This window comes from Notothenia rossii (genome assembly GCF_949606895.1).
Source record: "Notothenia rossii genome assembly, chromosome: 2".
In the NCBI taxonomy this organism is placed as follows: Eukaryota; Metazoa; Chordata; class Actinopteri; order Perciformes; family Nototheniidae; genus Notothenia; species Notothenia rossii.
In genome coordinates this window covers 66,657,156-66,672,140 of record NC_136904.1, presented here as the reverse complement: position 1 = coordinate 66,672,140, position 14,985 = coordinate 66,657,156, and the positions used below count along the sequence as shown (strand labels likewise).

Here is a 14,985-nt window from a genome sequence, read left to right as displayed (position 1 = left end):
CAGGGCACCCCTTCTACAGCGACCGGGACCTAACAGGAATCCCCACCACCTGCACGGCCCACCGCAACGATAGGCTCCACGCATGTGCTGTCATTTTCTTCAGGAAGGTGTAGAGTCTGGCTCCCCCGGCTGTGCTGCCGGGCTCCTTCCTCTGATGTCGGTGTTGATGACAATAAAACTGCAGTTTGGCCCCACGTCATTTCCCTGGGTCCTGCGTGCCTTGGGGCAGTCTCTGGTCAATTGTCCCGGCGGACCACACCCCCAGCAGACCCTGGTACTTGGTCCGCGTATTGGATGCAGAGAAACAGCCCTTATCATTTTCGTCATCTCGGTAACCCATGCAGGCTTCTCCTCCTCTCTGCAGCTCCTCACCGCCGGTGGTACAGGCCCTCCGTTGCTCCTCGCAGCTACACTCCACACATCCTCTCTCTCCACAGCCATCTCCAAGGCCCCCTGCAAGGACTGTGGATGCTGCAGCTGTACCTCGACCCTCAAGTCCACAGGGAGGAGAGCCCTGATGAACTGATCCCGTGCCAGCTCACTCTGCACTCCGGGTGGCATGTGTGCGTACGCCCGCCGCGTCAGGCTCTCCACATCGTTAGCCAGCGCACGCAGCGTCTCCCCAGACTTCCTACAGCGGTTACTCAATTCATTTTGGAGCAGCTCTGGCGGGAAACACTGTCCAAACCACCTCTTCAAAGCCCCCGCTAACGCTTCATAGCTGTGTCGGTCCTCAGGGCTAAGCAGTAGAAGACATGAAAGAGCCTCGTCTGTGAGGCACAAAGCTAGCTGTAGTGCTTTAGTCTCTGCTGACCACCCCTCGGCATGTGCAAGCAGTTCAAATTGGGCATGGAAAGCCTCCCAGTCAGCCTTACCCGAGTACTTGGGTGTCTTCACGGACGCGGCGGCTGCTACCGGTTGCTGGATACCCGTCAGGATAGACGTCCTCCGTTCGAAAAGTCACTTCTGACACCAATGTAACATTCACAAAGGGAGTCGGAAACAGGCTTCAAGTTATTAGGCTTTAATAACTCTTCTTATTCTCAGATGATCACAGGTTCATGTACAGCTTGTGGGTTCAACCTCACACACTCCAACCCAACTCACACACTCACACCTATTTATAACAGTGACTACGTCACAACTTCCACGTCCTCCCCCGTCTGCTCCCCCAACCACAGGCCCGCACCTAAACCAGCATCACTGTGCAGCTCTGTGATTGGCAGAGAGACGGGGGATGCCTGATTGACACCCTCAGCATCCTATCAGGGTCGCTACAGAACTATGAAAAGATCTTAAAATCAATACAAATGTATTTATTATAAACGTTAGTCCTTAACATCTATCACTGTGTACAGGGGCGCAGCTGCCCTGTGTCAGGGGGGTATGCAGCAACAATTTTGGCGCCCCCCCCCAAAAAAATTTTTTTTATATATATATTATATATATATATATATAGTAATAATAAATAAATAAGTCTGCTGGACATGGCCTTTAAATAATAAGGGTTTATTTTAAAGCATATCAGCCACTGTAGGTCTACCATCATTAAATAATAAACAAATTTACACATTTACAATCATTATAATCAATGCAACATAAAACATTAAAACATTAAAATGCAAAAGTAAGCTTACAAAGATCCATTAGAACACACTATGTTAACAACAACCACAGATGTAAATCACTTTATAGCTAACTCTGGTACCTGAACTGTCTTGTACACGGCCCCTGACAAATAAGCTAATAAATTAAAAAAATTAAAAAATGATGTAGCTTATGTAACAATTTTGCTACCTGAGATTGTAGTAGAGCACTCTTTAGTTGCTACTAAATCGTAACATGGCGTGCCTTTGCACTTGCCCATTTATCTAGTATTGCATCGAATGAAACAGTTCGTGCCACACTGTTTTCAATTGAAATGACTGCTAATTGGGTTAAGCGATCATTGCTCATGTTGGAACGAAGGTATGTTTTAATCAGCTTTAGCTTGCTGAATGATCTCTCGGCAGAGGCAACTGTCATAGGCATTGTCAGGAAAACTCTCAGGGCTACTGTCAGATTTGGGAAAACCAAATCAAGGTTCTCCTGTAGGAGGACATTTAGTTTATCCAGAGCCTTTTCATGCCCCCTAAGTAGACGGCTTGCTGGGTAAATTTCCTGAATGATATCCCTTGAAACATCATCGGTAGCCAGTGCATATCTTGTCACTGATTCCTCCAACTCAGCTTTTGTCATGTGTTCCATTTTGTAAATGAACTTAAACTTTTCGGACACAAGCTGAAGATTGCAAAATCTGTCAGACAACTCCTGAATTACAGTGTCAACAATAACATTAAAAACCATGCACCTAAAATGGGTCTCAGGTTCCTGTTCAAAATGGCCAGTGCTTGAATCATCTCCATGAAATCTCTTTTGCTTTCTGCAACGTCTTTCCTTAAAGTCAGGGGAAGCATCCATCTCAATGGCTAGTCTGCGTGCAATGTCAAGGGATTTCTGAAACCCCTCCTCTCTATACTTACAGAAGAATTCTTTCAGAGAATCGATCATCCTTATGGCAGTGTCCATCGAAATGTTCACTGCTTGCATTGCCTTGCTAACAAACGTGATCTCTGACAATAGATCATACCAAATCAAGAGGCACATCAGAAACTCCATGGTAACAATCTCGCCAGAGAGCGACTTTGCCTCTGAGACTGTTTTGCCGTCTTTTTCCACTTCCTCAAGCTTTTCCAAAGCGCCAAGAATCCCCCCTAACTGGAAACGCACAGCTTTGACAGAGTCTATTTTCGCCTCCCACCTGGTTTCACTGAGAGGCTTTAGAGTAATGTCCACAAACTCTTTGAGGATATCCCACCTCTTCACCGAAGCTGAAAAAATGGTGTACAGTCTCTGGATAGTGCCAAAAAAGGTAAGACACACTCTGTTTGATGATGCAGCATCACATAGGAGAAGGTTGAGACTGTGGCTACAGCAGGGGATAAATAGTGCCTCTGGACACTTCTGCTGCACCAAGGCTTGAACACCTTTGTGTATACCTCTCATATTCGAGCCATTGTCATAACTCTGTCCCCTACAATTCTTCAACTCCAACCCCAGGCTATCCAGCACCCCAGTCAGTGTTTCTGTGAGACCTTTACCAGTGGTGTCCTTCACAACTATGAAGCCAACAAAAGACTCATTGATGGTGGCTTTCTTTTTGTCGTCCGTATGAACATACCGGATTATGACTGAGGCCTGCTCCTGCTTTGAAATGTCAGGAGTGCAATCCAACTCCACAGCAAAGTACTTGGAGGCTTTGACCTGGGCACAAATTTTACCAAGTACACAGTCTGCAATTGAATCTAAAAATTCATTCTGAGTGCACCAGGAAAGATATCCTGTGGTTTTTTTAGCCGCTACCTTTCTAAGATGCTCTGCTAGTGTGACATCATATCGTGCTATGACCTCAAGGACACCCAGAAAATTTCCATTTTTAGGATCTCCTAATGTAGCATTCTTCCCCCTCAGTGGCAAGTTCCTTTCTGCGAGAAAGAGTATGCAATCGATCACTCTCGTTAACACGCTTCTCCAGTGTGCCTTTTCAGCTTCTATGGCTTTTTGCAAGGTACTGTCAATTGTCTTACCAAGGCGTAAGCGAGATGTTAATTCTTTCCACAAAAGATACGCGTTGATGTGTAAACCACTGGTTTCATGGTGCTGCAGCGTTTTTGAAAGACTCTGCCAGTTATTATATCCCACCACAAAGCGTGTGTCAACAACGCTAGCTCCACCGAAAAGTTTACACGCAAAACAATACACCTTATTCGTACTTTTAGAATACAGTAACCAATCTCGTGCAACTTTCTCTCCATTTGACATTGTGCGAAAACAATACGCTTTCGAAAAACACCTTCTAGACTTCTCTGATCTTGGATATGGCCCATCAGGACATTTGTGTGGGCCATTTTCAACAACACACTGCCTAAATGAGTCCCCAATCTGATGTGGTGGTGGCCAGTCTGATGGATCTTCTGAGTAAGGCCTTGACTCAGCCCTCTCCTCTTCACCTCTCTGTTCCACATTCTCTTCCACCTCATCTTCACCTCTCTGTTCCACATTCTCTTCCACCTCATCTTCACCTCTCTGTTCCACATTCTCTTCCACCTCATCTTCACCTCTCTGTTCGACATTCTCTTCCACCTCATCTTCACCTCTCTGTTCCACATTCTCTTCCACCTCATCTTCACCTCTCGGTTCGACATTCTCTTCCACCTCATCGTCACCTCTCGGTTCGACAATCTCCTCAAATTCCACCTCTGTGGTGAGTGGCTCTCCATCTCTGTCTGCACTATTATCCCCAAAAAGGACACAGTGAATAGGTTGGTCAACAGAACTTCAAACCATACTGGACATTGAGTTTTGTGTGGTCAAACTAATAGAACTCCTACTACCTGACATCATCACTGGTCTCATCTCTACTTGATGCCATCGCCGACCTCATGTCTGTCTCATTCACTCCTTGCCTGTGTTCTTTTCCACTAAGATATATTGTCAAACAAACATTATGAAATAGATTTTCCATATTAGTTTTTCCTTATTAATAATATTAAAATAATATTAAGAAATGAATCTGTTGGTATCAAGACCCCTACACTTACACCTAATGTTAGACCTACCTGTTGCCTTCCCCTTTCTTTCCTGAGCCACCATCCTCACACCTGAATAAAATGAATTCACTGTTAAAGCAGCTGTCTAAATTAAATTATTATATCAGCCCAGTGATAAGGCAACTTAATAATAAAAAAAACAACACTATTATGCCGTGTAAGGTTGTGCTGCTGTTGAAAGTACATTCACATTTTGGATTTTAAAAGAACAAATAAAAAACACTATTATGCCGTGTAAGGTTGTGCTGCTGTTGAAAGTACATTCACATTTTGAATTTTAAAAGAACAAATACGGAGAGCTACTTAGCACAGACCTGTAAAGAGATGTGACCCTGTAATAACAGCTTCTGTGTCACCAAACAGATGTATAGCCTGTATGTCTGACAGCACAGCTAACATAGACAGCTAATGGCAGCACAACATATTTAAATGATTCCATGGTTAGCTATGTTTTCCAGCTTCTTGACATTTATTGTGCATGCTACCTTATATTTACCAGTTGTTATTTTACCTTAATACAATTTGGACGTGACATGCATGGGGTTTAACCAAAATCTAAATGTAGCTATCAGAAACATCGGTTTGCATTAAAGCTAGCCGTAAACCACACTTCAGCTGCTAGTGTTAGCAAACACTAGCCAATCTGAGAACAGTCTGTTAACATGAACTGACATTTGCAAGCCTCTTATTTGGTAGCAAATGTGTGCATGATTCCATGATAAACCAGAGTTATTGCATTAGTTATGTTTTCCAGATTCTTGTCATTTATTGTACATGCTACCTCATACTTTCCATGTCAGCGCTGGCGCAGCAACATTGGTTTGCATATTCTAAGCTAGCCATAAACCCACCCACCTTTGGCTGCTACATGCCCAGTGTTAGCATACGCTAGCCAGTCAATATTTCCAAGCACAGACAGACGTCACACTTTAAATCATCCTATTCCTACCTGTTGCCTTTCAACATCCACTTATTTAGCTGTTGTCGCATCCCTTGACACGCCGTCTCCTTTTCCCTCTTTCTTTTTCTATTTTCTGCCCCCGACCGCTTTTTTGGTTTATCCATGATTTCTTTTTGACGTTAACTCACAACGAGCGCCTGCTCCTCAGTGTTCACGGCGTCCCTGCTCGTGCTCCCTCCTCTATGTCAAAATTCTATGATGGAATCTTATGAGATAGGGCGCCCTTCTCTAGCATATTACTCCTCTAAAATGTTTTAAAACCTTAAGGAAATGCAGAAACTATTTAGAAACATAAAGAAAATACCATTTTATTTTTATTTAATTTAATTTTTTTTTGTTACCATCGCTTGTTGGGCGCCCCCACTGGTGTGGCGCCCCTATGCGTTGCATATAGTGCATACCCACTTTTTGCGCCACTGACTGTGTATATCACCATTCAAACATCTTTTAAAAGTTGAACAAACTCCACACAGCTCAGTAAAGACTGAAATGTTGACTTTATTTGATCATTTCAGTAAAAACTAACGTTCATATTTCTCTTTTTGATTATAATACTGATGAACGTTCAGAACAAAGCACTTTGGCAACTTACCACATACATTTTAAAATGCTTAATAAGCACCGTAACGTTGATGATATAATTTCTCGGACATAATCGGTTGTTTCCGTGAACGGCCGACTGTTGAGTGACGGAAAATGCTGCGGCTGCATTGCATTGTAGGGCAGCATTTTCTCCTCTCCTTTCGTCAAGGGAGGTCCAGTGGTTCCTAAGCTAAAGGAGGTTATAGAGGAAGTTTGAAACCTCCTTTCCTTTCATTTGGAGAATTGGAACGGCACTTAACATGCCACTGACGTACTTCCGGGTCATTTCACTTGGTTAGGAAGGTTCCTAAGCTAAATGGACTGTTGGAACGCAACCCAGGAGGGCACACAATATATATAGTTAGCAACATATATGTCCGTGTGGAAACAATAGCCCCAACCCATAGTTCCATGAGTGAATTATGTACATAGAGTAAATTAGTGATCACTACTAGTGATGGGAATTCCGGCTCTTCTTGGTGAGCCGGATCATTTGGCTCGGTTCACCAAGAAGAGCCGGCTCTTTCGGCTCCCAAACGGCTCTTCAGTTTACCACATTATACCTTTTAATTAAATCAAATGTAGCCCTGTTTTTAATAATGAATGATGTATATGTGTACACATATATCACTTAAATTATTCAATACATCCTTTGTACTGAAGTATTCAAAAGTAAAGATTACATGTTTAATATAAATGATTTGCTGTGGCCAAATGTTTTCATTGCATTTACAGACCCTTGTAACTCTCTGATACCACCCAATGAATGCACTGACTTGCTTGTAGAACCACGCTACACAAAACAGATAGCAACGCCTATAAAAACTATTTAAAAAAAGGGGCTACTGTATCGACATTTTAAAATTATATTTAAAGAAAAGGCCCTGACAAAACAGCAGGGCTCTATTTCAGTAACTATTAGCTATAGAAAAAAAGACAGCAACAGCGGACATCAAATCTTTGCTGAGCCTAAGGATAATCATAAATAAATAACATAGTGAAAATAAATATATTGCAATGCTCAAAACAGCAGCATCCAACCGTCTCTAATCCTTGGATATTACATGTCACTGCATGCATGCACGGAGCAGCTGTAGCACGGAGATCATCACCATCATTCTGTCTTGTATTACTTAAAGTACCTATATTTTGAACAATATATTGTAGGGTCATACCTATATAAAGTATATAAATATAGTTTTCTTTTCAAATTACCAAAAAGATCCTGCATTTGAGCTATGCCTCATTTCGCTCTATTTGCTCTTTCCAGCGCTGTTTTTGCAGGGGGGTGATTCTGTGAGCTGCAGCTGACCACGCCCCCCTGCAGGAGAGGGGAGCGTGCTTTGAGATCAGCTGCTTGGCTGTCAGAAGAGGGGGAGAAAAAGAGATCTCCCTCCTCCGTGTTTTATTCTTATAGAAGTAAGAAGAGAAGTAATGGGGCAGAAACCCTCCTTTTTAAGCAGCGGTCCAGACATAGACATCAAACGGCGACACATATTAAGTGTGCAGTTATTTTGGCATTAGGGCAGGGATATCAAGATACTTTCCAAGGTTTGACATCATGAATTGTGCTACTTTTAAAGCAAGCAACGATGTTTTCAAATCTGTAATCAAAAAGCTCCTGAAAAACGCTATCGAAGCAGTTCCTGCCGTTGCTACGTTCAAACCGTTCAAACAGTAACGACGGACTATTTTTCTTAGCAGATGCATGTCAATTTAAATAAAGGCTACATACAACTATTTTTAAATCAATAAAATCATTTTCTAAATCCATAAAAGCATTTCAATTAATATTGGGAGTCATGTCGTTACTTTGTTGAGAATGTGGCCATGTAATAAGCGGGATAATGCGCACATTGCATAATATGCCTTCATGCCGAGCTAGATCCCTACGCAAAAAATAAATAAAAAACGGCTCGTTCGCGGGCGCAAGCCGGTGTTGTGTCAAATTATGCCCCCCCCCCCCCCCCCCCCCCCCCCCGTCATGAAATGCCCCCCTTGTCACGGGAACGCGCATTTCTATCCCGTGACAAGGGGGGCATTTCATGACGGGGGGGCATAATTTGACACAACAACGGGGCGACCGAAACATCACTAATCACTACAATGTATTATTATTATTCAAGTGGAAGGTTGGTGCTGCAGATCGTTAGCATTAGCTTACATGTGTTGTTTTCATAAGCTAGGTTCAGGAATATAAATTGTGGTTGATGTGGCACGCTTGGAGGAACAATAATGTTATCCGACAGGACAGCTTTTGTTAATTTCGGACGGAGCTAGGCGATCAGATTTCATCTATTTCTAGTCGTCTTTATGCTAAGCTAAACAGCTGCTGACGTATATTTACAGGAAAGATATGAGACTGGTATTGATTGTCTAATCTAAAGTTGATAAGAGGTTTCCAAAAGTCTAGTATTGTTGCGTCACCTTCCACCTGTTTATGCGCAGTTTAAAATGCCTAATACATTCACATTCTTTAAATATCACTAAACAAGTTGTTATGCTTGATTTTGGCGGAAAAGACAATGAACAATAGAAATAGGATTAATAAACAAACGAATATGTACATGTAGAATGCGACTTTAAAGATCACTGAAGTCCACTGTAGATTGGTTAATACATGTTGCATCTGGATGATATGTTATCTCCACCAAATTATATTAATTGCATGCCGATTGTCAATGGCAACAAGTGTTCATTCACATTATCTTCTGTATATTTTCAAAAATTAATAAAACAAATATATACTTTGTATTTTGATAGAAAAGGTGAACCTGAATGGAATTGATTATAGTCCTGAGATGTTTTGCAGATAGCACCATCTCGCTGTGGTCACAGGAATTACAACTTGTAACATGTATGAAACAATTTTGACTCAGCTGTGTGTGTGCTGATTGTTAAATTATTTAAGAAAGAGTAAATATAGACAGAAAGTTGCATCAAGGGGTTAGATTTCAGCTTTAGTTGATATAGTCACGTGGATCAGTTTGCCTCTACATTATTCTTTATTATAACAGGTTGTATATGGGTTGTAAGCAGTCCAACTATAAGCAAGTGTTAACTTATCACATTTATTTTTAAAAACAACAACTACCCAACATAAAAACAATAAAATATGGAGCATTTTTTGATCAAATACAAATAATTTGTATTGCAGAATTTTTTTTTTTTTTTATAATTTAAATATGTCAATGTATGTCTTTTAGTAAACTGCTTTATACATGCAATACATTATTATTATCTTATTATATTATATTATATAAAATGTTTTAATCATCCTTGTTTAAATATGGGAGGATATTTCTGGAGATGTTTCCCACAGAGGAGAGTTACTCTGATTTTAGGTGTGGGCACTTTAAAGACAGTCCCTAACTTCCTCTTTCTCTCGGTCGGTTTCAAGGCTGCCCCCGTTAAGCGTAAGAGTTGTGCTTGAACTAGCCTATAGGCTACAAGTAACCTTAAAAATACGTCACTCGCAAGAAACGTCTCTTAAACGCCACAAAACTGTGATGTTTTTCACTCTCGACAAAACAATAACAAGAATATCGGTTTTATACTTTTTGTAGCACTTGTATTTGGTGAATGTATAGGCCACCCACAATAAAATAAAACGCAACAAACGTATTGAAACATCCCAAAACAATATCCCCCAAGTAGACGAGTAACCCGTTACACGTACTGTGCTGTTTAGTGAAAAGCTTCACATCCTGCATTGTGGCTTTAAGAATGGGGCTTCCTTGAAACCTTCAAGTTCCATGTTTGCATGGTCAAATTGATTAACTTCTTCAACGTAACTTTTAGAAACAACTATTTTAGAAACTTTAAAACGTTAGCATTTTTAGAGTAGTTTAGTCGGATATGTTCGGTTTTGTAGGCTTTTCCGCCGTTTAGAGCTTATTTTTAGTTTTGCACTCAGTATGCCCGTTTGCAGACAGGGAGTGGCAAAATATAAATAATTATTTTGCACAACTCTTCGAACTAACTTTTTTACCGCAGAAATACAGTGTTTGTTTTTGAGTGACGGACCTAATGGACCATTCGCCGTCAATAATCACTCAAGTAACAAGAGACGAGGAGGAAAATGCGACTTATCGACAGGACGGTGAGTTTGGGAAAACTTTCAGAACTTTTTTCCGCTGTGTATGACTGTCAGTGAGGCACGAGACAGCGGTGTTTTTAGGAAGCCATGGTTGCACTAACGCTAACTAGCTCCGTGAACGAGCTCCACTCGTGTTTTTACCACTCCGAGAAACATAAGCGTGTCCTTGGCTGACATTGTTGTGAACATTTGACTATATTTTACTAAGTTTGATAGTGGTTGCATTCTTGGTAGGCCGAAGTCGAAGTGGGAAGCCGTTTAGGGGCTTCATATGTACAAAAAAGACCGCATTTTGATTTGAATGACTATTTAAACTAAACATGTCAATGTTTGGCAGAGTTTAATACGGTTTTATGCTATAAAACCGTAGATATAATGTTTCAATTTAAAGGGGGCGTGGTCACTTTGACAGTACACTGTTATTGTTTTGGACTTTGATGTTCAAGCTGCTACTGTTTAACTCATAGAGTTCTGACAAGAAGGTATTTTTTTAAGTATATGAACATATAACTATATTAAAATCATTATGGGCTTGCTTTAACTACTTGTATCCTGCCTATGAGGTCTGGAAAGCATACATTCAAGTTACACAATCTCTTTATGCGATTTGGATTAATAGGACATTTGAAGTGTAAGTATAGCTGTATTAAGCATCGGGAAACCTTCTAATCCTCTTGTTATCTTTAGAAATAGAAGGCATACTGTGTTGTTTATAAACACTTAATTTACAGGTCAAATACACACATGCACAAACACATGCATTTGTATGGAGCAGTGTTAGAGCGAAAGTGATGCCAGGTGCCCAGGAGCAGTTTGGGGGTTAAGTGCCTTGTTAAAGGACCCCTTGGCAGTGCCCAGGAGATGATGGCTAAGACACAATGTCTTTTTAAATGTTCAAGCCAATCTCCTACCGACTGAGCAAATGCCAATATAATATTGTTCTGTTTTCAGTCCGCTGAATGAGGTTGAATCCCTCAACTGGGAGGGGATTATATATCAATAACAACAATTTAAAAACAATACAGCTGCAGGATGTTAGCTCTCTTATTATTTTGATTAGATCTTGCTAATAAAAAAGATAACAATATACATTCATAGACTAGAGTAACGTCACAGTACATAAACAGGGTCAATGATGTCGTAGAAATCAATATCGCTTAGGAATGAAAATGTCATGAAGTAGACCTGAAGGCAGGCAAGATGACTCTCTTGTTAGCACTGTCTTCTGCTATTTGTGGGCTGCTGGCTTCCTACCATACTAAAGAATAAAGATATGTAAAGCATTAGCAATACTCTTTCGCATTGTTTAAGGACTTAGATATATATTTAATCCAGCTTCAGTAATTAAGTCATTCTAAATGTGTAATTCTTAATTGCATAATGTCGCAGTTGTCTCTGTATTCTTGTGGGCAAATAGTCGATCAGTGAATGTGGTGCTCCAATAGGTGTTTGAGTTGTTCTCATGCGAGTGTCAGTTTTATTAAATGATGGTTGGACTTCAAACCATCTCTGTCACTCCAATTAGGATTATTGACCAAACAGAAAGTTTAAATAAAGATTCTTTTGGTGGAAATTAGTTGCTGAATGAGCCTACCTGTAGTCCCTTTTTGGGGTCGAAAGAGTTTGGTGATTGACAGAAAGAAGATGTAAGATGGGACTGATGGTTAGTGATAGTAAAATGAAGTGTTTTATCACACCACCAGGTGATGTGCCTCATTGCCATTATCCATATAAACTAAACAAACTGATATCATCTGAATCAATGAGTTAATGTAATGTCTTATCCACAACTAAACAGCATTACATTGGACTGTAGCATGTGGGAAAGCAGGATCAGGAAAGAAAACCAACTCACAGTGCAGTGATTCTGCTGTGACCGTTAGTATCCAGAAGGTGGCGGTCCTGTCCAGTTTACTGGTACAAGCTAGCTCCAGCCTGCTTTCAGATTTTTTTTCTTCCTGGCCAAGAGGTCATGAGTCCAAAACATGGCTGCTACCCAGAAGTGAGGGGCCAGTTCGATGGGAAAGCGGGGGCTGTGGTCAGCCTGTAGTTTCAAGTTACTGCAGCCGAATAGGCTTCATTTCAGGAAACATTTAGCTTATTTTATCAAATGTATCCCAAGTCACCTGAGCAAAACTAATATGCAGTTGATTTTGCTATTAATTATGTATATTTATTTAATGTGATAATTTTCTACAAAATGCTGTCTACTGAAGTCGTTTTTTCTGTCATGAGACAGTCTGTAAGGGGAATGTTTTTAGATGCAGAAATGTATAAATCTTGATGTGACCTGACTAGCTCATCTACCATGAACCTGGTGTACCATTTGCCGTGGCCGGGTGTGAAGCGAGTTGTCAGATTGTAGCGGAGTGTCGGATGTCGCAGCGGTGGAAAGTCTGTCGTGGGAGGCATCATTCTTTCTGTGTCTGGATAGGAATAGAAGCAGCCAACTACAGAGGCATGGCTGTGCCCATGCTGAAAGGGTCCCAGATCAGCCTGCTTTCAGCTAAGTAGGCTGAAACTTGCTGATGTGGCGCGAGGTCGTTGCTGCCCCTTCGGATATGCTGTAGCCTCATTATCAGTGTCTGAGCCTCGGGGGGGAGAGGTGTGAGGAATGTGACCATATACGTTCCTTCTTTACCATTTCTGCTGCCTAATTATACATGTGGGCCCGATTTAAATGAGAGCTGAGGGGCAAGTCGTTGGTGTCAAATCGATGGTGGCATGTTCATAACTCAAGTAATGTACTTAGGTACCACTTTAAAGTACTTGTACTTGAGTATTTTCATTGTATGCCTCTTTATACTTCCACTACATTTTTAGAAACCACCATTTGACTTCTTAGCCAACTACTGCACTGGCTGAGAAGTGAAACTGGCTTTAATGGCCCACAACATTTCCATTTGGAGCAACGCGATGCAGCTTCAGAAACGATGCAAATATCAAAATACAAATGTGCTAAAACACATGCAGCCCATGTCTTCCTCTTAGCCAACTTGACAACACATGCACAACAGTGTCCTTCTAATCTAGCTAAGCTACTAATATTGGAAGGACTCATGCATTTGCATTGTTGAAATAAGCCAATAGCTTCTTGCAGCGCTTTTAGTGAACACATGTTTTTAATTTGCATGTGTTTTGGCACATTTGTGTTTTATATTGCCCTCATTTCTCCGAATTATTTTGGCATTTACAGTGTTTGACCTGTAAACTCATTGTTTTACAGCTTAAGTTACTTTTCAGAGTAACTTTAACAACATTTTGCGCATCAATATACGTGATCAACTTGTAATATGATGCATCTCTAAAGATGAACCCAGTCAGTGGAATCAATGTTTGAGCTCCCATTCATATATTGGAATATATATATATATACGGTACAAGATAAGGAAAAAAAGTCATACAAATCAGAAGTTTGTGTATTTGTCTACAAAAGTGATATGCTACTTTATTTACAATATAATATTGTCAAATATATAACAAATGATCACTTATGGGGGCCATTTGTTTGCTTGGTCATTTACTTTGGTATTTAAAGTATATTTTGATGATTATATGTATGCACTTTTACTGATGTTAGATTTCCAATGTAGCTTTATGATTAATAAAGAATGCAGAAATAATTGAAGTGTTGTCGTCATTGCAATACGGACTAGTGTGATATCCAAATCACATTTGGCATAATATGAGTAAGTTGAATTCGGAATGAAGTATTGTGATAGTGCCGAAAAGCCCCCTTATTCAACTGACTACAAAAACATCCTTGCGTGGTACAGAACATCCCACCATGATCATTTCAAACATATTATTCAATGATATTGTTGATTCATGTTTCAAAAATGGTTGTTCTTTATAATATCATGAGTCATCAGTCAAGATAATCTGAACTAATTATTCTTTCCAATTTCCAATTCATAATCATATATGATAAAAAATGATTGGCGTATGGATTACTTTCACTTTTCTTTGTTAAGTTTATTTTGATACCAATACGTTTGTACTTCTAGTTAAGCACAATTTTGAGTGCAGGACCTTTATTATTTGTACTATCTAGAATTGCTTCTATTACTGAAGGACATTTCTTCCACCAGTGCATCTAATGATTAAGCCACATTTGCTTTAATGTGAATTTTCATAAAAGTTTTGAATTAGGTTACTTGCCAGAACCCCTGCAATCGTTGTTCGTGTTCAACTTGTCTAAGCTAAGTTTGTAATTTCCCCCGTGCTCTTTAAAATCTGGGTGCAGACAACTATGACAAGTGTATAGCTCTTAAATTCCAGCGGAGTGTCAGTGTTTGGCGGCGCTCCAGCGTGTCATGTGGACGCCCCACCTGCAGATCGCCATCCAAAAGGCACATGTTAAAAAGGGCAGCTCAGAGAAGAACTGTGGATGCTGCACATGCTGTGCAATGCGTGACACCATTTTATTTTTGCTGGTATATATATATGCAGGCTAGTTTATACCCAGTTTATTATCTATTTGTAAAATGTTGTATCCCACCCGATTTAATAGCTGTTAAGTGTTTTGAACTGAATTCATCCTCTTGTGTTGATGCATGGCTCCAAGTCACGCTCCCACTTTATTTTTAGCCGCCATAGTGTCGGGGCTCTAGGGATGGAAATGTTGTTGGTAAGTCCACTGCTTTGGTCCTGACTGAACAACTGTTGAATGAGTTGCTTTGACATACATTCAT

At 40.5% G+C, this 14,985-nt stretch overlaps 1 protein-coding gene across 1 annotated transcript; it reads right to left on the bottom strand.

Annotated features, from left to right (window-relative positions):
• Positions 1-99: 99 nt before the first annotated feature.
• On the bottom strand, positions 100-12,706 carry LOC307029659 (uncharacterized protein; the record flags this gene model as incomplete). The annotated part of the gene is made up of 6 exons (XM_079665738.1): positions 100-739; positions 876-966; positions 2,430-4,330; positions 4,434-4,520; positions 4,659-4,700; positions 12,615-12,706. 6 exons carry the CDS (start codon positions 12,704-12,706, stop codon positions 100-102), a joined length of 2,853 nt encoding a protein of 950 aa, XP_079521864.1.
• Positions 12,707-14,985: the final 2,279 nt, after the last annotated feature.